Source organism: Chiloscyllium plagiosum, unplaced genomic scaffold (assembly GCF_037043375.1).
Source record: "Chiloscyllium plagiosum isolate Xiang-an unplaced genomic scaffold, Cpla_swu_hap1 HiC_scaffold_1, whole genome shotgun sequence".
In the NCBI taxonomy this organism is placed as follows: domain Eukaryota; kingdom Metazoa; phylum Chordata; class Chondrichthyes; order Orectolobiformes; family Hemiscylliidae; genus Chiloscyllium; species Chiloscyllium plagiosum.
This window is the reverse complement of record NW_028270139.1, coordinates 113,576,811-113,602,558: the sequence shown is the minus strand read 5'-3', so window position 1 is coordinate 113,602,558 and position 25,748 is coordinate 113,576,811. Positions and strand designations below refer to the sequence as shown.

The 25,748-nt window shown below is 40.0% G+C and overlaps 1 protein-coding gene across 13 annotated transcripts in view; it reads left to right on the top strand.

The window, feature by feature from the left end:
* celf4 (CUGBP, Elav-like family member 4) overlaps positions 1–25,748 on the top strand; it is a 1,190,565-nt gene that overhangs the window by 838,670 nt on the left and 326,147 nt on the right. For all 13 annotated transcript variants that reach the window (XR_015757959.1, XR_015757956.1, XR_015757958.1 and 10 more), the window contains one exon: positions 19,251–19,330. Coding sequence is in view for 9 of the 13 variants with exons in the window: in XM_087990087.1 (XP_087846213.1) it covers positions 19,251–19,330 (80 nt within the window). In the remaining 4 variants the exon portion in view is untranslated. The remainder of the gene's footprint in view (positions 1–19,250; positions 19,331–25,748) is intronic.

The following is a 25,748-nucleotide window of genomic DNA, read 5'->3' as shown; positions in this document are numbered from 1 at the left end:
CTGTGGTTCCCAGTCAAGATTAGAGTAGTGCTGGAAAAGCACAGCAGGTCAGACAGCATCAGAGGAGCAGGAAAATCAATGTTTCGGGCAAAAGACCTTGATCAGGAAGGGCTTTCCTGATGAAGGGCTTTTACCTGAAAAGTCAATTTTCCTGCTCCTCGGATGCTGCCTGACCTGCTGTGCTTTTCCAGCACCACTCTAATCTTGACTCTGATCTCCAGCATCTGCAGTCCTCACTTTCACCCGCCTGACTGTGGTTCCCAATTCTACCTTCCTACTTATCCTTGATCAGATATGATTGCTCAAGTTACATTTTTATGATTTATTATATCACCTGCAGCTTATCAATGTGTTATTGCCTTGGAACTCCATCAGTTATTAGTTTGAAAAAAACAAGCACAGCAACACAAAACTGAAGTCACATTGCACATCTGATCATCGGAAAAAGAAGGATATTGGGGGAGAGAAGGAGGAAGATAGGAAAGAAGCAGAGGTACAAAACGAGAAGATGAGAGAGGAAACAAGATTGTCTTTGAACTGACTTAATAAAATTGCTAGCATGATATTAGCATAGTGTTCTGAGGAATGAAGTATTTACTTCAGAACATCATAATGATTGGCTAATTGGGACGCAGCACTCCATTACTTGATAGAATGATTCATGATAATGAGGTTATCCAAAAGTTCTAAAAAAAGGCAGAGAATAAAGCTGAAAAAAAAAATTGTTAACACTAATTAATGTCAATGCATAATTTTTGTTGCAGTAATTATGATACTTAATTGCGTATCATTTATTCTTTCATGAGTTTTAGGTGTCATTGACAAGGCTAGCATTTGTTGCCTATCATTTGAGTAGCTTACAAGGCCACTTCAGAGGGCAGTCAAGAGTCAATCATATTGCAGTGAACCTGGAGACAGGTGTAGGCTGGATCTAGTAAGGATTAAGAGCAAAATACTGTAGATGCTTGAATCTGAAACCAGACACAGACACTACTGGAGAAACTCAATAGGTCTGGCAGCATCTGTGGAGACAGAAGCAGAGTTAACACTTCTCGAGTCCAGTATGGGAGCTTGTTCTGAAGACGTGTCACACCAGAAGCAAAACATTAACTGTGTTTCTCTCTCCCCGGATGCTAAAAACGATGGGAGATTTCTTTCCCTAGTTAGGGAAGTATAAAGTTGATTTTTTTTCTCAATTGACATTGCATTCATGGCCACCATGCTGAGACAAGCTGTCAATTCCAGATATGTTAATTGAATGTAAACTCCACCAGCTGCTCTGGTAGGATTTGATCCCAATGTCCAGAGTGTTAGCCTCTGGTTTGCTGAGCCAGAGATTACCACTGTATTACTTTCTCCACAGAGGCATTACATCTTACATACAGTTATTATTTTGAAGGTTTATTTAGTTTGAACTGGTAAGCAATATCACTTTCGAGTAACCTTAAAGTTTTATTTTATATTTTGTTCAAGGGTATTTTCAAATTAGTGCACTTATGGAGGGGTGTGTTTGAATTTAATATGAATGCCCATTCTCTGGTGGCTGTTAAAAGACAAACATTATGTAGGGATTTGACAGCCACAGCTTAATCTATTGTGGAACTGAACCCATTATCCGATATACCTCTGAAAGATGGCAGTCTCAGTCTAGAGTCCATTTCCTTAGGGAGCTTTCTGTAGATTTAAGGGTCAAAATAAGCAAATTGATTTTTTATTTTGTATTAATGATAGAAGACTGAGTGAAAAAAAAGATAATGCTGATTGGGGATTAACCAGTCTGAGAACGACTCAGATCTCATCAATGTCATTCACATTATTCTTGATGTATTCAGGTAGATTTTCAACTTGGAAAACAAGCACAGGATAAGCATTTTGTGAAGATAATCAGATAGTTTTGATAATGACAGAAGATTCATAATGCCCATGTGACAATCTACTCAAGTCCATCAGGAAACCACAAGAGACAGCTTACTTTAAGAGTTGTATATAACCAATCACGATTCGAGCAATGTCTGAATTATTAAGCAATGACCACAGCACAAGCTGATTTTGGAATTAATGTGACTACATAGTCTCACCCTTCGTACAATTTCAGACAGCCAAGTTTCAAGTTATTTAGAAGGGCCAAGCTCTCAAAAACAAATCTGTCAATGGGGGAATCTTTGAAGAAATCTTATACAGAGATTGCAGGATGAATACTTATCTAAATGCTCAGGTAAAGCAAGCAAACTTACACTAGCATGGATTAATAGAAAAATAGACAGAAAGATAAAGAAAGATACACCATTCTGAGAGATAGGAGCATGATCATGACCACATGGCAATGGCGGCACGGTGGCTCAGTTGTTAGCACTGCTGCCTCAAAGCACTAGGGACCTGAGTTCGAATGTACCCTCAAGTGACTATCTATGTAGAGTTTGCACATTCTCCCCATGTCTGCACAAGTTTCTTCCAGATGCTCCGGCTTCCTCCTACCGCCCAAAGATGTGCAGGTTAGGTGGATTGGCCATGCTAAATTGCTCATAGTGTCCAGGGATGTGAAGGTTAAGTGGATTAGCCATGGTATAGGCAGGGTTACACGGATAAGGGAGAGGGGTGGGTCTGGGTGAGATGCTTTTCAGAGGGTTAGTGTGGACTCAGTGGGCCAAATGGCTGCTGCCACACTGCAGAGGTTCCATGATTCATTTGATTATTCAAAAGCAGATCATAAAAAGAGGTTGAATACTAAGACAGAGTTAGAAATCAACATAATGTTACATCTAAAGTATGATACCAAAATAATTTTCCAATACCTTAAACAGCAAAGCTACATTTAGACCTGAAATGAATCCCTTCAAGGACTGAAATATGCTAATTAGATGTTACCAGTTTGCACCAGGGAGCACATTACCAAGATACTATTCAACATTAAAAACCGTTATGCTGTAGCTTCAAGTCTCACCTACCCCAGAGCTGTGTCTGAATGTTTGGCCATGTGGTGCAGTGGTAGTGTTACTACCTCTGGGCCAAGTCTCTCAAGTCCCACCTGAGTTCATAACATCACTGAAGAGGTTGATTAAAAAATAACTAGAATTTGCACTGGAAAGCCAGTTGACTCATTGCTCACCATGTGCAAAATAGTATCAGTTGGCCAAAAAACATCAAATTCTGAATTACCAAACCAGTTGAAGACTTCAAAGAATAAGGTAAAGCTCAACAATTCTTTAATCATTTATGACATATGATGGAATGAGAGATGCTATCGAGCAAAATAATGAGGCTGAACTCCAGCATCAGCAAGATAAACTATTTGGAACAAACAGACGAGGATGGAGTACTGCATTCTGATCAGGCAATTCAGGCACATAAAACGGACAAGACAATGTGCAAAATATTTTCAGGTTTGCTCAAGCACTCAGACAGAAGGACACTCTTTCAAAGTAATGAAGGATAATTTTAAAACAAGTACCTAATTAACAGCAGGATAGATTTGCTGAAAGAGTGATGGAGGACAAGATATTTATTAATTAATTTAACAAGCGTCTAAATGCTTAAAATGTTGATTTAGTATTCTGAAAGAATGAGAACTATAATACCATCGAGCCTTCCTCATTTGAATCAATCTTCTGGTCCACAATTAAGTACATGGAAAATAGAAAGGCCAGAATAATGAATCATACTCCTTTGTCTGAGATAAGAAGATTCCTGATGAAAGGCTTTTGCCCGAAATGTTGATTTTCTTGCTCCTCGGATGCTGCCTGACCTGCTGTGCTTTTCCAGCGCCACTCTAAACTAGACTCTTATTTCCAGCATCTGCAGTACCCACTTCTGCCTTGAGATGAGAGGATGTCTAGCATTCATTGTACTTTTAAAGCCTCTTGTTTTTTCTTTGATTTTATTTTTGGTGCTATTTTGTCCTTTAGAATTGGTTTAGCTTGAAAAGCAGAATAAAGACAGATAGTCTCCCTCATGCTTGTTAATTTTCATATGGAACTTTGTTCTTTCAAATTGCAAAACAAAAATGCCACATTATATTCCTTCAAGTGGTGCAGCTGCAACGGACAAACTCAGAGCACCAATGCAAGCTGGTTCGGCAAAACTCCAGTTTTCTGATTTTCTGTCGGAAAGTGAATGATGTAACTTCTGGAGCCTTAAGTCTGTCAGCACAGCCTTGTTGTACTGCTAGACACAGTGAGTACTGGAAAATCTCAAAGTATAGCTAAGGAAACTCTCCCAGAATTTTGTATTAGTCCACTGCTATGGTTTCAGCAGGTTCTTGTGGTGTAGGTGTAACAAGTTAGTTTAAGGCTTTAATCAGTTTACTGCCTATCATCTTGATCAATGCAAGTAATCTCAAGATAGCTCCCCTTTCGAAATAAACCTGTTAGATTATAACCTGGTGTTGTGTGATTTTTAACTTTGTCCACCCATTTCCACTGTCAGCTTCAAAGGACCCTCTTGTAATAAAAAATGCTGGTAATTATCCCAAAGCCAGTTAGTTGCAATGTCTCTCGTATCTAATATCATGTTGGATAATCATTGCCCCATTCAGTTCAAGAATAGAATATGACTCAGTGGGCCAGATATTATATGCCCCTTTGGGTGTTGTTTCAGCAGGGCTGGCAAGTTAAATTAAGTGAGTGCCCTGTCGGTTGTCTTCACACCTACTCCCAGCCTCACAACACAGATGGTATGGGCAAGCTTTGCGAATTGGCAGCTCATTTTTTTTAGCAAGTTTTCAAAAGTGCAGGAAGTAAGGGGTTACTCCAGGTTTAAAATCTAACATGTACACTAAGGTCAGATAGCTTTGTCTGTAAGGTTGATCAAAATGTAATCCAGCAGACCAAGTGCTGAAGAGGTACCAGGGACAAAAACAACAAGTGGCAATCGTAGAAGATTCATTGGTGTATGACCACAGAATGGGTATACCAAAGTTGATGCATAGAGAAATCCTTCAGAAACTTCACATGAGACATCTAAGTAACACAAATGTAGATGAAGAGCACAGCTATGAGTGTGGTGACAAGGTATATCAAAGGACATGCAGGATTACATTTTGTCAATCAATCATAAGACATGTACAGCCAATAAGTTAATCAAGATTTTTAGAAAGTTGATGTGAGAGATGAACAATTTGTTCAATTTTAGAACAAATATATATTTGCTCCTAGTTTATTATTCTTCAAGATGGATAAAGGTGGCAAGATTTAATTATTCACAGCAGACTCATTGATCAGAGCACTGATACACAGTATTGTATGATCAATCTCTGTTATTCGATTAGGATTTTGGGAAATTCACCTCAGAGACAGGACTCAACCAGTGACAAGTTCTGCACTTTATTCTTAGATGAATGGAGAGACAGAAAAAGAAGTCATGACTGTGAAGTCACTGATACATATGAATCCAGACTGGCAAATAGCACTACTCTGTTACAGAACAATACCATTGAATAATGTGTACTCGCCAGTGGAATTGTTGATTGGGAGGAAGTTAAGAACAGGCAAACCAGTTTTGGATTACAACCACAAGCTAAACATGATGTCCCAAGACCACGAGAATGTCAAAGAACTAGAGAAAAAGCAGGTATCAGGAGCAGCATTTGTACAACTCTAGACACAGGACAAAACTGTGTCAACCTTAAAGCCAAGACAGAAATTCTAGTTAATGTGCAGGGAGTCAAAAGCTGTAGACATCAGACAAGCAGTTTGACTGATGCCTTAATTTGAGTTAAGAAATGAGGCTGAGTATGATTATCACAGGACATGGGATAGCCAAGCTTATACTGCATCAGATGGTGAACAGAGAGGCACAACTATTCCAAGCACAATATAACCCCTCTACATTGGGGAGACAGGATGCTAACTCACAGAATGCTTTAGGGAACATCTCTGGGACACACGCACCAAGCAACCTCACTACAGCCCTGTGGCTGACCACTTCAACTCCCCCTCCCACTCCACTAAGGACATGCAAGTCCTGGGCCTCTCCCAAGCCACCCAAAGACTGGAGGAAGAACACCTCATCTTCTGCTTTGGGACCCTTTAACCACAAGGCATCAACATTGACTTTACCAGTTTCCTTATCTTCCCTCCTTTACCTCATCCCAGATCCAAACCTCCAACTCAGCACCGCCTTCTTGATCTGTTCCTATTGGATGTTTTATTGTGCAGTGCTGCTGTTTAAATGTAAATATGGCTGTTGTTTGCTGAGACGGTTGTGGTGAATTTGCTACAGCATTAAGCATCTCGTTCAACAAGTTGCAACTTTTTTAAAGCAGTTTTGCAATGTCTGGAGAAACCTGGAATCATGGAAAGCAGCTTCTGAATTTCCAAAATCTGCTGCTTATCTATGGATTGCCAAAGCTGCTGTGAGTTTCAGTGAAATGAAGAATATGAGTGCTGACAGCTTCATCATCATTCCCTCTACAAAATCTAGGCATTATCCTCGCTGTAGATGACCAAAACAATTGATCAATAGGTTTTAGAAGTATCCAGAAGGAGGAAAGACAATTAGTGAGATGAAGAGGTTTTGTCAGGCACTTCCCCGGTTAGGGCCTTGCCAGATAAAGGCACGGTGAATGGTGAAGCAACTTAAATTGGGAACACCCCAAGAAATCAGAATTATAAAAGCACAAATATCTTAAAGGTTTGAGTCCTGACAACTTTTGCATTAAATAGTTCTCCAAATTAATATCTTAGCTACCACTCCCTCAATAATGCATCAGCACCACTTCTCTTTAATTACATATTAATTACATTTAGTTTGATGCTTGGAATGGACTTTAATTGGAAATGCACTAGTGTTCCTACAAATACAAATGACAGGAGTTGTGTGGTTGTGTTTAGGAGCAATGTTTATCTTGACAAATAAAAGCTTATAATCTGGAGGAAATTGCAGGGCTAAAAAAAGGGGAGTGATTTGAAAGAAAGGGTAAGAATTTTAAAATCAAGGCATTACTTAGCAGGAGTTAATGGGGTGAACACAGGAAAAAAGCGTAAAGTAGACTTGGTAAAAGTTACCAAGCTGAGTTTTAGATAACCTTAAGTTTACGCAGTGTTGAATGTAGGAGGCTGATCAAATGCTTTGGTATGAACAAGGACAGAAGTAATAAAGGCATGGATAAAGGTTTCAGCAGGAGGTAACCAAGTATGAGCAGGAGAATATATAGGAGACAGTGATCATAGCATTGTAAAGTTTAGGATGATGGTTAAAAAAAAGGGTAATAAACAATAATCTGAAAAAAGCCTGGCGGCCAACCTAAAGAGATCAGTACATTTATAGTAAAGGTAAAGTCACCATAGTCTGACTGGATCAACAAGCTGCTCTCTCTTTAGAGACAGAGAAAAAGAGAGAGAGAGAGAGAGAACAGGTGTGGTTAAACCTAAGGGTCACCACACCTCAGGTAAAGGGAGAAGTTGAGAAGGACAGTCCTCATGGTAACCTTAGCCAGTGCAGGAACTGAACCCACACTGTGGGCATCACTATGCACTATAAACCAACTGTCCAGCCAACTGAGTTAACCAACCCCCTATTTATAGAAAAAGGATGCTAAAAGAAAGAGTAGGATAAAATAGAGATTGTAAAAGGGGTTTACACATGGCAGTAAGTTGGCTAGTTGTTGAACAAATACTTTGCATTTGTATTCAGTAAAGAGGGAGATATAGTGACAGGGGAGGAAGCTCTGTAACTGAACGAGGTAAGGTTTGATAGTGGATAAGGAGGAAGTTTAAAGTTGACAAAGTACTGGGACCAGATAGCATGCATCCAAGGATATTAAAGATCGCAGGGGCCCTGACTATAATCTATGGCTCTAATCTTCCCTTGAATTGGGGAGGGTGCCATAGAGTGAGAGAATTGCAGACTTTACACCATTGTTCAAAAAAGGTTGTAAGGATGAGCCCAGCAATTACAGACCAATCAATTTTGCTTCAATGATAAGCTTTCAATTCCTGAAACAATTATTTGGGATACAGCTGGGCATCAAAAGAAAAAAATGTGGAATTCTGTTGATTTCAGAATGTTGATTTAGAAGCGTTAGCATAGATCTCTCCAGGGGAAATGATATGTAACTAACTTGCTGGAGTTTTTGAAGAGGTAACAGTAAGGGTTAGTGAGGGTTATGCTGTTAATGTGGTGTTGATGGATTTCCAGAAACCATTTGAATGCATGCCACATTTGTGAGGAATATCATAACTCACTGAATAAAAGAGACTGCGGCAACATGGAAATGAAATTGGCTGAATGATAGGAAACAGAGGGTAAAGGTCAATCAATATGTTTTGGGTTAGAGGAAGGTCTAGAACAAGGAATAAAGAACAACACAGCACAGGAACAGGCTCTGCGGCCCTCCAAGCCTGTGCTGCCACGTTCCGCCCTCCATATTAAAACTGTCTTCAATTACATGATCTTTATCCCTCTATTCCCTTCCTATTCATGTACACATCCAGGTGTTCCTTGAATGCTGCTATGGTCTCTGCTTTCACCACTTCCTCTGGCAGTGTATTCCAGCCACTCACCACCCTTTGTGTGGAAAAACCTGCCCCGCACATCTCTTTTAAACCTCCTACCCCCGTGCCTTGAACTGGTGTCCCCTAGTAATTGACCCCTCCACCCTTGGAAAAAGTCTTACACTCTCCGCTCTTTCCATGCCATTCACAATCTTATGAACTTCTGTCAGGTGACCCCTGAACATCCTATATTCCACTGAAAACAAACCCAACCTTTCTTCATAGCTAAAATCCACATACCAGGCAACATCCTGGTAAACCATAGAACAATACAGCACAGCATAGAACAGGCCCTTCGGCCCACGATGTTGTGCCAAACATTTGTCCTAGCAAATCAAACCTTTTCGATAACGTGGATGCTTTGGACAGGATAGTCCTTCTGGTAGTGTGGTGACCAGAGCTGTACACAATATTCCAGGTGTGGCCTAATTAAAGTTCTATAAAGCTGCAAAATAACTTGTCTATCCATATATTCAGGGATATTCTGGGTAACTACAGACCAGTGAGCCTGACGTCATTGGTGGGGAAGTTGCTGGAGAAGGTACTGAGGAATAGGATCTATTTATATTTAGAAAAGAGTGAGCTTATCAGGGATAGGCAACATGGTTTTGTGCAGGGGAGATCATGCCTTACCAACTTAATAGAGTTCTTCAAGGAAGTGACCAAGTTGTGAGATGAAGCTGTTGATGTCATATAGGCATTTAGTAAGGCATTTGATAAGGTTCCCCATTGTAGACTAATGGAGAAAGTGAAGTCATATGGTGTGCAGGGTGTTCTAACTAGGTGGATAAATAACTGGTTGAGCAACAGGAGACAGAGAGTAGTAGTTGAAGGAAGTTTCTCGAAATGGAGAAAGGTGACCAGTGGTCATAAATTTATGTCTGCCGTGCCTGCCTCGACCACCTCTGCTGGCAATGCATTCCAAACACCCACCATCCTCTGTGTGAAGTACTTGCCGCGTGTATCCCTCTTAAACTTTCCACCTCTCACCTTGAAAGCATGACCTCTCGTTATTGAATCCTTCACCCTGGGAAAAAGGGGACATAAATTTAAGGTGAAGGGTGGAAGGTATAGGGGGGATGTCAGGGGTAGGTTCTTTACCCAGAGAGTGGTGGGGGCATGGAATGCGCTGCCTGTGGGAGTGGTAGAGTCAGAATCATTGGCGACCTTTAAGCGGCAATTGGATATGTACATGGATGGGTGCTTAAGCTAGGACAAATGTTCGGCACAACATCGTGGGCCGAAGGGCCTGTTCTGTGCTGTATTGTTCTATGTTCTATGGTGTTCCACAGGGGTCAGTATTGGGGCCACTGTTGTTTGTAATATACACAAATGATCTAGAAGAGGGCACTGTTGGCATGATCAACAAGTTTGCAGGTTGGTGGAGTAGCAGAAAGCATAAGGGACTGTCAGAGAATACAGGAGGATATAGATAGACTGGAGAGTTGGGCAGAAAAGTGGCAGATGGCTTTCAGTCCAGACAAATGTGAGGTGATGCATTTAGGCAAGTCTAATTCTACAGCGAATTATACAATGAATGGAAGAGCCTTGGGAAAAGTTGATGGGCAGAGAGATCTGGGAGTGCAGGTCCATTGCACCCTGAAGGTTGCTGCACAGGTGGATAGAGTGGTCAAGAAGGCATATAGTATACTTGCCTTCAATGGACGGAGTATTGAGAATAAAAGCTGGCAAGTCATGTTAAAATTGGTTCGGCCGCATTTAGAATATTGTGTACAGTTCTGGTCGCTACATTACCAAAAGGATGTGGACACTTTGGAGACGGTGCAGAGAAGGTTTACGAGGATGTTGCCTGGTATGGAAGGTGCTAGCTATGAAGAGAGGTTGAGTAGGTTAAGTTTATTTTCACTAGAAGAAAGGAGATTGAGGGGGGACCTGATTGAGGTTTACAAAATCATGAAGGGTATAGACAGGGTGGATAGAGACAAGCTTTTTCCCAGGGTGAAGGATTCAATAACGAGAGGTCATGCTTTCAAGGTGAGAGGTGGAAAGTTTAAGGGGGATACACACGGTAAGTACTTCACACAGAGGGTGGTGGGTGTTTGAAATGCATTGCCAGCAGAGGTGGTAGAGGCAGGCATGGTAGATTCATTTAAGATGCGTCTGGACAGATGCATGAGTAAGTGGGGAGCAGAGGGATACAGATGCTTAGGAATTGACCAACAGATTTAGACTGTACATTTGGACCGGCTTAGGCTTGAAGGGCTGAAGGGCCTGTTCCTGAGCTGTAAATGTTCTTGGTTCTTTGTTCTTTATGAAGGCAAGCATGTCTTTTTTACAACCTTATCTATCTGCACTGGCACCTTCAGTGATCCGTGGACTTGCACACCCAGATCCCTCCGCATATCAGTACTCATAAGGGTTCTGCCATTCACTGTATAATTTCCACCTGTACTTGACCTTCCAAAATGCACCTCCTCACATTTGTCCAGATTTGTAAAGGAGTTTGCCAGGGGCCAGTGTTGGGACTCTTATTTTTCATTATGTATATTAATGATCAAGACCTTGATGTGCAAGGGTCCATAGAATCCCTGCAGTGTGGAAACATACCATTCAGACCAACAGATCCACACCAAATCTCCAATCAGCATTCCACCCAAACTCACCCACCCCATCCTATCCCTGCAATCCTGCATCTCCCATGGCTAATCCACCTAACTGACATATCCCGGACTAAATGAGCAATTTGACATGGCTAATCCACCTGACCTGCACATCTTTGAACTGGAAGGAAACGGAATACCCGGAGGAATCCCACGTAGCCACAGGGAGAATGCGCAAACTCCACACAAACAGTCACCTGAGATTGGAACTGAAACTGAGTCCCTGGCGCTGTGAGGCAGCAGTGCTGACCACTGAGCCACTGTGCCACCCTGTCAATTTCAAAGTTTACAGATGATGCAAAACTTGGATGTGTTGTAAATTGTGATAGACTTATAGAGGTATAGAGCTGTACAGCATGGAAACAGACCCTTCAGACCAACTCATTCATGCTGACCAGCTATCTTGAATTAACCTAGGTCCCATTTGCCAGTATTTGGTTCATATCCCTCCAAACCCTTTCTATTCACATTCCCATTCATGTGCCTTTTAAATGTTGTAATTGCACCAGCCTCCACCACTTCCTCTGACAGCTCATTCCATAGACATACCACGGTCTGCGTGAAAAAGTTGCCCCTTAGGTCCCTTTTAAAATTTTTCTCTCTCAACTTAAACCTTTGCCCTCTTGTTTTGGACTCCCCCATCCCAGGGAAAAATAAAACCTTGTCTATTTATCCTATCTATGCCCCTCTATAAATCTCTATAAGGTCACCCCTCCGCATCTGACGCTCCAAGGAAAACATCTCCAGCCTATTCAACCTCTCCCTATAGCTCCAACCCTCCAACTCTGGCAACATCCTTGTAAACCTTTTCTGAACCCTTTAGAGTTTCACAACATCCTTCCTATAGCAAGGAGGCCAGAATTGAATGTAGTATTCCAAAAGCTGCTTAACCATAGATTCATAGAGATGTACACCATGGAAACAGACTCTTTGATCGAACTCGTCCATGACGACCAGGTATCCTAAACCAATCAAGTCCCACCTGCCAGCACCCGGCCCATGTCCCTCCAAACCCTTTCTATTCATATACCCATCCAGATGCCTTTTAAATGCTGTAATTTTACCAGCCTCCACCACTTCCTCTCGCAGCTCATTCCATACACGCATCCTTCTGCGTGAAAAAGTTGCCCCTTTTAGGTCCCTTTTAAATCTTTCCCCTCTCACCCTAAACCTCTGCCCTCAGTTCTACACTCCCCCACCCCAGGGAAAAAAACCTGGTCTATTTAACCCATCCATGCCCCTCATGATTTTATAAACCTCGATAAGGTCACCCCTCACCCTCCAACGCTCCAGGAAAAACAGCCCCAGCCTATTCAACCTCTCCCTATAGCTCAAACCCTTCAACCTTGGCAACATCCTTATCAATCTTTTCTGAACCCTTTCAAGTTTCATGCTAGGAGGGAGACCAGAATTGCACACAATATTCAAAAAGTGGCTGAACTAATGTCCCGTACAGCCGCAACATGACTCTCAACTCCTATACTCAATATTCTGGCCAATAAAGGAAAGCATACTAAATGCCTTCTTCACTATCCTATCTACCTGCGACTCCACTTTCAAGGAGCTATGAACCTGCACTCCAAGGTATCATTGTTCAGCAACACTCCCCAAGACCTTACCATTAAGTGTATAAGTCCTGCTCTGATTTGCTTTTCCAAAATGCAGCACCTCACACTTATCTAAATTAAACTCCATCTGCCACTCCTCAGTCCATTGGTCCATCTGATCAAGGTCCCGTTGTAATATGAGGTAACCCTCTTCGCTGTCCACTACACGCTTAATTCTGGTTTCATCTGCAAACTTACTAACTATACCTCCTACGTTCACATCCAAATCGTTTATATAAATGATGAAAAGCAGTGGACCCAGCACCAATCCTTGTGGCACTCCACTGGTCACAGGCCTCCAGTCTGAAAAACAACCCTCCACCACCACCTACTTCTACTTTTGAGACAGTTCTGTATCCAAATCGCTAGTTCTCCCTGATTTCCATGTGATCTCACCTTGCTAACCAGTCTACTATGAGGAACCATGTCAAATGCCTTACTAAAGTCCATATAGATCACATCCACCACTCTGTCTTCATCAGTCCTCATCATTGATTAGATTAGATTAGATTCCCTACAGCGTGGAAACAGGCCCTTCGGCTACACCGACCCTCCGAAGAGTAACACACCCAGACCCATTTCCCTCTGACAAATGAACCTAACACTATGTTAGTATATAACATATGGTTTAGTATAGCCAGTTCACCTGGCCTGCACATCTTTGGACTGTGGGAAGAAACTGGAGCATCCGGAGGAAAGCCATGCAGACTCGGGGAGAATGTGCAAACTCCACACAGACAGTTGCCAGAGACAGGAATTGAACCCGGGTCTCTGGCACTGTGAGACTGTAGAACTCAAAATGGACATAGACAATTTAATGTAATGGGCAAATATTTGGCAAATAGTGCCCAATGTGAGAGAGTGTAGGGTTATGCATTTTGATATACAATATAACATAAGGATACAATATTTATGGTGGAGTTCAGGAGCAGATGGATCTGGGTGTATATGTGTACAGGTCTGGGTGTATATGTGTACAGGTCATTGAATGTGGCAAGGCAGATGGCAATAGCCGTTAATAAAGTAGACAGTGTCCTTGGCTTTATCGATACTGGCACAAAGCACAAGAGCAAGAAGGTAATGTTGAATTTGTATCAGAAAGTTGCTTGACGTGAACTCCACTGGTCACAGGTCACAACCTTCTGTTGTGACATTGAATTAGAGAGACTGAATTGTTCTCCTTGGAGTCAAGAAGTCTAAGAGATGATCTGACAGAAATTTTGAAAATTCTGAGAGACCTGAATAGAGTAGACAAGGAGAAACTATTCCTGCTCATGAAAGGATTGAAATTGAAAGGACACAAATCAAAAATGATTTGCATGTGAAGGAAATACAACCTGAGCAGTCAGGGTCTGGAATGCATTGCCTGGAAATGTAGTGCAAGAAAGTCAACTGCAACATTCATGGAGGCATCAGGTGATTATTTGAGTAGAAGCAACATAGAAGAGTATGAGGAAAAGGCAGACAAATGGTACTAAGTCATAATACCTGTTGGAGAGCGGATGCAGCCATAATGGGCTGAATGGCCTCCTTTTGTACTGTAATAATTCTCTGATTCTATAAGCTAAAGCTGGACACATTCAGGTAATTCAACAAAATTGGAGTGAGTGTTCTGAAGAATGATCCTGACATGTTAACTCTGCCTTCTTTCTACAAATACTGACATACCTGCTGAGATTTTCCAGCAATTTCTGATTTTGTTTCAGATTTCCAAGATCTGCAGTTCTTTGGTGTTTTTTCTTTGCAATTAAGTGTTCTTCCTGGTGGTGTGACTATATGGTGAGAAGCCGATTGAACTATAACCCGGTGTTGTGTGATTTTAAACTTTGTCCACCCCAGGCCAACACCGGCACCTTCAAATCAGACAGATGGAGTTAGTGTCCACAACACAGAGTTAGCACCTGAAACAGAAGACTATGGATTTAGTATTCCCCGTATTTAATTGGATGATATTTCTGTTGTATTTGTATTGCTCAGGTTGTATTTCTGTTCATCCAGCACTGAATGTCTGGCAAACAGTCTGTTAAGTGGAGGTGTCAATGTACATGCAGAAACAAACATATTTTCAGATGATTTCCCAGAGGGACAGCAAGTAGATGAAAAATAATCGGGACCAAGCTTAAATCCTAAGGGAAACCCCACAACAATAATGGAAATACAAACGGCCATAATTTATTCATAAAATATTAGTATTTTGTCTGCAGCTTTTTGATATTTTCTTTCCTCCAACTGAATGTGTGATGAGGATCTCTTACTAATTAGATGAATGCTTCTCTTAGTGCTACCAAAATAAGAAGGAAGTAACAGTTGACAGTTGGCCTTGCTCCATGACATCTTGGGACAAGAGTGTCCCATTATATCTCTCTATAGAATTAGAATATATACAGGCACCTATTGAGTTGTTGTGGTGTCTGCTTAGTTCCGTTTGCCTTCTAGCACTTTGGATTCATTTTGTGTGGAGCAGTAGAATGATATGAATAATAATGTATCATTTTGAGAAACACCTTGTTGTCCATCTGAACTTTTCCAGTTGCTAAGGCTGCTGTGCACTGCCGACATATATATTACCACTGCCCAGGCTAGAGCATTTGTGAGGGCACGGAAGTCCTACATCAGGGTCCTAAGACCATAGAAATGGGAGTAAGAGTAGGCTGATTGGCCCCTCGAACCTGCTCTGTCATTCATGAAGATCATGATTTGACATTCCTCACGTCAACGTTCCTGTCCTTCCTGCAGTTTTCTGCAGTTTTTCTCCATTTAAATACTATTCTGTTCCTTTGTTCTCCCTTCCAAAATGAACAACTTCGTATTTACCAGCACTATACTCTGTTTGCTAACTTCTTGTCAACTTATTTAACCTCTCACTATCTCTCTTTAAATCGTTAAAACTCACACCAAGTTATGCTCCAACAGGTTTAATTGGAAGCACTAGCTTTCGGAGCGCTGCTCCTTCATCAGGTGGTTGTGGAGTACACGATTGTACGACACCGAATTTATAGCAAAAGTTTACAGTGTGATATAACTGAAATTATACATTGAAAAATACCTTGATTGTTTGTTCAGTCTCTCATCTGTTAGAATGACCATGTTAGTTTCTCTTCTTTCATATGTAACTCGCAAAACTTTTTTTAACAAGTTACATTCTCAAGTAAACTTTAACAATTGGTGTCAGCCCAGATAATGTATTGGGTATTAACACCTCTGTGTGCTGCTGTCTGTGCCATTATGTTTAGACTGATTCTAATCTTGAATTAACAGAATCTTACACGGATGTAAGATCTTACAATGTAACTCTGCAAGTACAAATTCACCCCACAAAATTATATGTGTATATGTGCATGTGGGTGTGTGTGGGGGGTTGTGAGTATCTGTGAGAATGAGTGTGGGTGTGTGTGTCTGTAGGGGTGTGTGTGTATGTGTGTGTGTGTGTGTAGGAGTGCGTGTGCGTGTGTGTAGTGCAATGGGGTCACCTATAGTGTGACATGAACCCAAGGTCCCGGTTGAGGCCATCCCTATGGGTACCGAACTTAGCTATCAGCCTCTGCTCGGCCAGTCTCTAAGACCACCTTGGAGGATGATCACTATGAATCTCTCAACCCCCGAGGCTCCCTGCCTTCATTCCTGATGAAGGGCTTTTGCCCGAAACGTCGATTTTCCTGCTCCTCGGATGCTGCTTGACCTGCTGTGCTTTTCCAGCACCACTCTAATCTACATTCTGATTTCCAGCATCTGCAGTCCTCAGTTTTGCCTATGAATTTGAGCATCCTGCTCTCTTTCTCCCTCAGACCAATTACGCATTTACCTGAAAGAAATTCCCCACATTAAAGCAGGCTGATGCCCTGTCCCATTTGCTACAGCAAGGTCTCATAACTCCCATTCCTCTATAAAGGGACACACCGATTTAGAAAACTAAAATTTGGGCCTCAAACACTTGGTGTCTCCAACAATGCAATTTCCTTACTAAAACTAATATCTTAAAAATTATTTCCAGTATTAATGAATCTAATGAGATCAGATTAAAAATGTGTGTTTCACTGCAGTTGCTACTAAGTCTGTTGAATTTATCCTGTATTTTATGGATTTATTTTCTGATTGCCAGCATCCACAGTATTTTGCTCTGTTTTCAAGTTTGGGGTTGCCCGTTTGTAATGTATGTCTTTGGAAAAAAGAAGTTTCTAAGTGCATAAATCTATGTTGCAGCTCTGTCCTTCACTGCCTTATTACCTGAATTGTAATATTCTGATCCATGAGGTCAGCCTAGCTGGATGAGGAAATAAACAACACCTTGACCCTTCTTGCCTGATCTTGGAATGCTCACATCATCCTTGCACTGTGTTGAGGGTAGCTGGGGTGGGGTAAATTTCTGAAAATTATATTCCTTTCCTCAGAGAATTGCTACACAATCAAATGGAGAAATAACAAAGAAACAGGAGGCACCTGCAGTTGCAAAGGATCGGATAATGTTGTGTTTCTGCTGCTTAGCCGACAGTCACTGAGTCACGTGTTTATCTGATGCCTGTTATTGAACTGCAGCTTCCTCTTACTCCTGTGTTTATACATATGTGCAAAAGGTATCAGTAACTGACCTGACACAAATAAACATAGGTGTCCTATAATAGCCCAGTTAGTCACTTGCATGAGTCGTCTGCTGCATATTAATTTAAGAAGACATTTATAAAGATTTGTAGAACTTATTGACCACACTATGCTCTGTTCAGTTAATGTTTCTTCTGTGTTTCCAATCGACCGTGCAAAAATATCTTGATGGCATTACAAAAGGCTCAGGGATGTTAATGGAGCTTGATGTCATAATGAGGTGCTTTTAATACTTCTAATGTGAATGGGTTAGGATAATTGAAGACCTTATTAGTCATTTTGATGGATCTTTGAAATGACATATTCACTGTGCAGAAAGTGAAGTGGATCTGACACCTCAATATAAACTGTCAGAAGATATACTAATGACTAAGGGTAAGACAAGTTTTAGATGGTTGTGCTTTAGAAACTTTTTCTTTAGATTGTAAATTTAAAAAGACAGTTTTCGTATGTTGGACAAAAGCTGCAATTAATAGCTATCAAAAACATTAGCTACATGAAATTGTCCTCAGAAACATCAGCTTTCTCAACAAAGCTTCTAACATTAGTTTCTATTCCTCCTTGCCACTCATGAAAAACATTTTTTTTTTAATTTATATGTGAATACAGATACTGGGTGGCATTTAATTATTCAGTTATACAGGAATTCATATCTGAACCCAATCATGTCCTAATTCACTGTCCCCACACATTAATTGATTTTTCCCTCCCTTTTTCTCAGTATCTTTCACCATCATATCATTCACATTTCTTGCATGTAGTTAATATACCGCATGGCCTCAGGAAGCTCAAGCACAAATACTTGCATTTTGAAAAGTCCAGCTAAAGACTACTTCCTGAGCTGAAGCAAGTTTATTGACAGTCAAAGCTTCACAAACTGTGTCTGAAAACTCTCACAATCCCTTGAGTTTGTTAGCAAGTTTGAGCAACTGTCAAATGATAGCATAATTTGTCAGGAGACTATTTGTTTATTCAGATAAGTTTCTGGAAGGTTGGGATCATGCCTTGGGAATATTTGCTTGCACACCAGTGTTTTATAAATTATTTTTAAGATTTATTTTGGGGGAACTGTAATGACGTCAACAGGGAATGATCACACAAGTCTGCCCAATATAGATGTCAACTTATCATTTCGGATTGGCATAGCAATGGCTGGTGAAATGAAATGCTGACAATTAACAATGTTGGCTTGATTGACAGTGCAGTGGTGAAGCCAGATGAAGAACCAGCACACAAAGTATGGTATTCCACATGGACTCTGAACACTCAAATCAAGCCTTATCCCATCCAACAAATCACTATGAATCTAACATTGTGCATTAGAATCAGTGGTGTTCAAACATAGCAGTAAAGAAGATCTAAAATTTAAAAAGAGCTCAGACTCCTATTGTCAAACTGTTGTCTACAGTTAATTATGATGAATGGTAACACTACAATCCAACTTCAAAGTTGAAGATGTGATCATCAACACATTAAGTTTTTGAACATTTTATTGATTAATGAAATTGCTTTTCATTTTCCTCAGGAAAGATAATGCACATTGATACTTAAAGTAGAAAAGAATATAGAATTTAACCTAAAGTTTCAGTCTGAATATATCAGATGATGTGCTAAATATTCAAATTTAATCTGAGGATTTATTTGGTTATTGAAAACTACGTGCACCTCAGCAAAGCAGAACTGGACTGGACTGATGAAATATTTTCTCAGAGTGCTACTTATCTAAAGTAATTAACTTAATAACGCATTGGTCAATAAATTTACTAACTTCTGGTTATTATATTTATTTATTACTGGTTATAGATGACTGTAAAATTCTCATAATCCAACAGCTTTTTAAAGAGTGGTGCTTGTGTTGAGTTAAGGGTCTCCAGTATATCGCATGAAGCCACAGTTTTTACCGTTCAGCAGCCTGTCCCTTTCTTTCTCCCCCACAGGATGTGCATTTGTGAAATTTTCCGCACATGCAGAAGCCCAGGCAGCCATCAACGCCTTACACGGTAGCCAGACGATGCCAGTAAGTACAAGCACAGAAACTGAATTGTTTTAAATTCTTATTTAATTTGCCAAGTCCCAAAGCAATTTAAAGGTAATACAGAAAACAGAGTCTACAGTACTGATAATGACATGTCATCAAGAAAATTATGATTTTTCACCTTTATTCAATCAAAATTATCTGGGCATTTTCATTGCTATCAGCACAACATTTTGGAAAATGATATTGCACCTTTTTGTTTTGTGGCCTTGTCTGATTGAAACAAATTTCCTTATGGTAGCTCTTGTGATTCTTGAATCACGGTGTCTTATTTCATCAATGCCATGATTGGGCAGCGGGGGCATCTGCTGTGGGATGGAGTTCTGTAAAATGTATGAGTATTATACCAGGATCACGTTTAAGCCACTACAACTTCCTCTTTATAATAATGACGTATACTTGTTACTGCTCTCTTAAGTAGTCAGTGGAGATGAGGAAATGTGATAAAGGTTTAACCATTCACTGTAATTTGCATTAATTATAATCATATAATTCAGTTACAAAGGATTTTGGTAACAGAAGACGAGTGAATAAGTTTACAAAGTACATTTGTCAAATTCTACTCAAGCTGAAATACTCTATTTTTGGTAAGTAAATGGATTTGATAATGGGAAACATTTTTAGAAACATTATGTATGAGCATTAGCTATGTCATCATGCACAGTATATGCATTCAAAACTACTTTTACTTTTAGTTTGTAAAGTTCACATTGAGTATTTCAGGCTTTTCTTGGCCTGGCCCTAGGCAACTCAATATTGGGTTTGTCACTTATGAAAATTGCTGACATTTTACACTTATGATATGAGAGTGAAAATGAATTTGAATTCTGTGGCAACCTATGTTAGTCTTGCAAAATGAACATGATAGAAAATCTGAAATCAAAATTAGTGAAGTAACAGAAGAAGAGCATGAGAAGAATTCAAAGTAATAAGAAAATAACTATAAGCTGGCCAGTGAACTTGATCATGATGTATAAGTCAACATGTAAGTGGAATCCTGTTGATATACAGCAAAATGCAAATTAAGGTATATACTCAGTGTATAACCTTACAGCTAATAAATACTTTATTAGAGTAATACTCGTATAGTGGTCAGCTTCAATTTTTCAGCTCAGAAACACATGCTCAGAAATAAACTTGACTTATAAGTCAGGATCAATCAAATGATATGGCCATATTGCCAAGAAGATCCAAGGGACTGTAAGAACTCCCACACAGAGGAGGCTGTGGTGATCAACAAACAAACCTTGTTCTCACATTTCAAAACGGCAACCACTTCCACTAACATTAGCATTTTATACTCAGTGTATAAGTATTTATGGAAAAGATTTTTTGAAGCTTAAAAGTCATGTTATAAATTAAGATTATTTATTAAATCTCATGGTATAATATTATACATCAGTTGGGTTTTCCAATCAAACAGAATTTATATCAAAATCACAATTATGCATACTGCAGACTGTTGGGTGAAATTTAGGAGGAATTTTTTTTGCAAGTATGAAAAATACACTCCAGGATTGCTAACTCTTAACTCTGTGTTATAAGGTTCTAATTTAAATCCCATCCAAAGACCTCAGCATGGAATCTTGACTGGAGCACCAGTACAGTTTCTTTGAGTTGACAGAAGTGTCAGATTTCAAATGAAACATTAAATTTAACCAGGTGGACGGTAAAGCTGTTACAGAAGATAATAAGATTGGCATTCTGTTGGGCTAAGAAAAAATGGACCACACAGCATTATTGATATGAATGTTTCCAATATATTCAAATTGAGGGAAATTGTCTTAAATGAATTGAATTTGAAGGAAAGTGGAATAGAATATAAACAAAAATTTGGATCTTACAGAAAACAGTTCTACCATGGAAACAGTTTGTAACCCTATAAAATAAGTTTTGGGCTTAGATGTTGTGGTCAAAAGCGAATAATAATGCTCAAGTTTATTCTCAAGACAAGCTTCCCACAAAGATCGAGCAATCTCTATGGTATGAACTTTCCCATTCTTAATGGAGTTTAAATCTTCAGCCCAGTCAAGGGGATTTCCAGGCATTTGTGGTTATTTTACTCTTTTCAGTCAGGATCAGCTGCAACCAACAGGATGGATATGTTGAGTTTAATCTAAGTTCAAGACAGGATATATAATTGATACAGCAAAATATATGACAAGTAGCGAACATCAGCCGAGATCAGGCAGGATGTCTGGCATACATTTTTTCTACTTATTCCAGTTTTCTTTTCGGTGTCTTATGCCCTAATAATTTCACAAACTAATCAAGGGTGTGAGCATGGAGCTCCCCTTAGAAGTATCTCTCTATCGCATATCGCACTGAGATCTCTCAAAAGCTCTTATTTTGTAAACGTTCTGTTTGGGGGACCTAGATAATACCAAGGCCATTTTGCACCCTAAAGACTAACTTTATTTCCAAATATCTTTAAAACATTTAAATCTTTGTTGAAACCTTGGCTTTGAGAACTTTAATGTTATTCACCTGCTGTTAGCTTCTTGAGTCTTCGGATGTATCTTCTGTGTTCAATTAATTAAAGCCTTACATCATTCCTTCCTCATTTCATTCCAAGCTGTTCTTCCTGATCAATTCTATTCTCCCAAGAACCATTCCATCTCTAGCCTTCAGACTAACTCACAAGATGTTCCGTTAGTTATATTTGTTCATGATCAGATGTTTATGTCTAAGGCTGCTCATTAAACCTGTTAACAAGCTGCTCATAAATAGCATTCAGTCCAGTGTTCTTATTTGCTATCAAAATGTTGAACCATGGATTGATTCACCACAGTAGCTTCTATTCTACTTCCACACACTAATTAACGTATCTATTTCAACAGGCATCTTAATTAAACAAAGATAAATGAAAAGTCTGCCATAGCTTTGTAGTATAGTTGTTGATTTAAGTATCTGTCCAGTTGCTCTCCCACTAGGCCTCATTTGTCCATGGCTCCTTGTTAGTTTAGCTTTAGCTGTCAACACCTAAGAATAATTATTCTCCTCACTTTGTTTCTCATGAAACACAATCTTACGTACTTTCCAGGAATATGAAAATTACAGCACTAACCTATTCCTTTATCTATTTCAGACTGTTATGCATTTTTTCACTCTTAACAAATCGAGATCGAGTTAGTAAGCAGGGTAAGCAGCCAATCACATTAAAATATTCTCATAGACAGCAACTGAAAACATAAAAGCATTATCATTATCACTTATCATTTAAAACTTCAAATAGCAATACATGATTAGACTTAGGTAAAAGCTAAACTAGAGATAAAATACATTTGTAATTTTTTTTTAAATAAGATATGAAATTTTATATCAAACTGGACATTAAGTGCATTCAATATTTCTTCATCAGAGTAGGTGAGGATGATTAGACGTTATCATGAACTTATAATTCCATCAAAAACCCAGTTATATCTAATCCAGCAAAGTGTAAATTTTAAAGGATGGAAGTCATCGTGAAGACCAGTGATTGCTTAGGGAGGACTCCAAAAAGCACACCCTGTAGAGGAAGATTGGATAACCGACAGCAATTTCTAGATGGTATCCTGATCATATTGCAGAATCAAAACACACTTTAAGGATCAGTAGATTCATGGGGGTGAATTTTACCAAAGATCAGTTGAAAATCAATTTTGGGCAGATTCATGGATGGTTTCTCTCTATGTGTTCTAGCAGGTTATTTCCCACAATTCTTGTGCTATAATAAACTTGCAGGCGTACTCACCACTACTCGGACTCTCTGGGATGTCTGCCTCCGGTGTCATATTTAAAACAGAGTGATGCACTAAGTTAATCAATGCCAGCCAGGTATAGCTCTTCATTGTATTCACAATGGGAAGAAACAAAATAAAGAAAGGCTTCTGAGGGCATTTGGGTGGCATAGGTGATGTGGCCTGGGTGAGATTAAGGGGTGGCATTGGCACAGTGACAATGTCACTGGAATAGAAATGTAAAACCCACAGTAATGTTCTGGGGCATGGGATCAAATCCCCTTGAATACCATTACAAAGTTAGCCCAAAGGTGACCATGATACCACTACTGATTGTCAGAAAGACCCATCCGGTTCACTAATGTCCTTTCAGGAAGGAGCTGAGCCTTCTTCACCAGGTCTGGCCTACAGACCTACACCAATGTGGTTGACTCTGAATTGCTTTCTGAGCGATTAGGAATGGACAATAAGAATTGGCTTAGCCAATGACACCTATAAAATCATAAAGAAAATAATGTTAAGATGTAGAAACTCACATTTGTAAATATGCTTGCACTCTCCATCATTACCTCTCTCATCAACTGAGCTACAAGAATCAGCGACACAGGATACCCATGCTTAGAGCTACGCACCATCTTTGAACCCTATCTAAAGGAAAGGAGCACTATTCTTCCCTTCATGTAATATATTTCATCAATCAGGACTGACTGTGATCCACTCTTCAGAAAGTAATGATCTGGAGCTTCTGACCCTGACTGCTCCAAGCAGCTAACTGACTGTGTCCCAGCCCCTAGACTGATATCGAACTTACTCTGCCTGTACCCCTCACTGATGACAGTCCCCTTGCCTTACTGAGAATTATTCCACTTAGACTTTCAAACATAGCCATTTAGTTGAAGCAAATGTGTAAGCTTCTTACACCTGGTGGAGGTGAGAGATTGATATACCTTGTTGGCTTCTGGTAGCATGACACCCCTTGACTGATTATTGCTGGCAGACATGACAAGCTTCTTGGCTTTGTGTCTACCCGAAGAGGCGAGGCAAGACAGAAATACTGTGAGCCTGTAAATCCTGACTGCTTTGGTAATGCACAAAGAGCCAAGGCAAGACAAGGTTACTGTGAACATCTAATTTGATGCAGAGTGAATGATCTCTGAGAGCAAACAAAAGGCTCTGAGATACATGCTGCTCCAATCCATATACCTGTCCCTTATGCAATGCAGGACCATTGCAGTACTCCACAGCACAGTCCCCATCCTAAGTGACCAGAGATGTATCATGTTGATGTGCTGAGGTTGGGTCAAGTCCAGTGGCAGGAGCTGGCAGGAGGTTGCTGTCCATGGAGTGTGCCCTGAGATGTTGGAGACTTCTGGACATGATAGAAGTCCAGGGGAGTGAGCAGCGAGCTGAAACTGCCAGATACTTGCTCAGCATGTAATGTTAGGAAATTTCACTGTCTAGTTTTTCTCTGTCACTTGGGAGAACAGCAAATTGCAAATAAAGGAAGTGAAAATTGGTTGTACTGAATTGTTAATGCAAGGAAATGGGCCTCACTAGTGAGATTCTCCTTCCACCATTTAAACATCAACTGGAAAATCAAACAACTTTTCTCACCTTCAGGAATCTGATTTTTCTAGTTTCACCACATCTTCCCAACTGACTCATCAATGCTCCCATTGTCAAGGGCTGGGAAAATGCAGCCAATGGTTACAACATTGATAGGTTTGCCTTCATTAGTCTGGAAAAATCGAGCCCTTGTTCTCAATAGAGACAGAAATGAGATCTGTGGTGTTGGAAAAGCACAGCCAGTCAGGCAGCAGCCAAGGAGTAGGAGAGTCGACACTCTTTGCTGATGAAGGGCTTATGCCCAAAATGTCGACTCTCCTGCTCCTTGGATGCTGCCTGACTGGCTGTGCTTTTCCAACACCACAGATCTCATTTCTGTCTCTTGGATGCTGCCTGACCGGGCTGTGCTTTTCCAGCGCCACACTCTCCGACTCTGATCTCCAGCATCTGTAGTCCTCACTTTCTCCACAGAATTGAGATCTAAAACATTCAGATTTTTGTACAGTAAAGGAATTGAAGTAGAAGATTAACCATGATCTTCTTGAATGCTGAATAGGATCTGGGGGCATTGACCTATTCCTGCTCCTATTTCTTATGTTCGTATATTGTCAAAGCCTTCACAGAGGATGCTTAGATTGTGGGGCTCATGGGGAGAAAAATACTGTCGCAGTCTTGATGAGATGAATGACCTGTTTCTGTAACATTCTATGATTCTTAACTTCTCCTGAGAGTCGGTGAGGAAAAGTAAGTTCCAATGTAATAATCAGGAAGTTTTATATCACATAATTAAAATAAATAGATCAGGGCAACCAAACCAAAGAGATGAAAACACAAGAACCTTGATACAGATGATTGGTTGTTTCTTGAAATAGTTGTGAGCAAAGTTGAGGACAGCTGCTGTATATGATTCAGTTTAGACTGGAAATGATGATACACATGAAATTAAATAAATACATGGTTTCTCAATATCATTGAATTAAGACTAAAACCCAAATAAAGACAATTTACAAATTCAAATGGAGTGAGTAGAGCAGTAGAGATGTATGTTTCTTTAAAGACTGTTGTAAATGGAAGAATATTGCATTCAAAAAAGCGGAAAAGATGATTTTGTTATT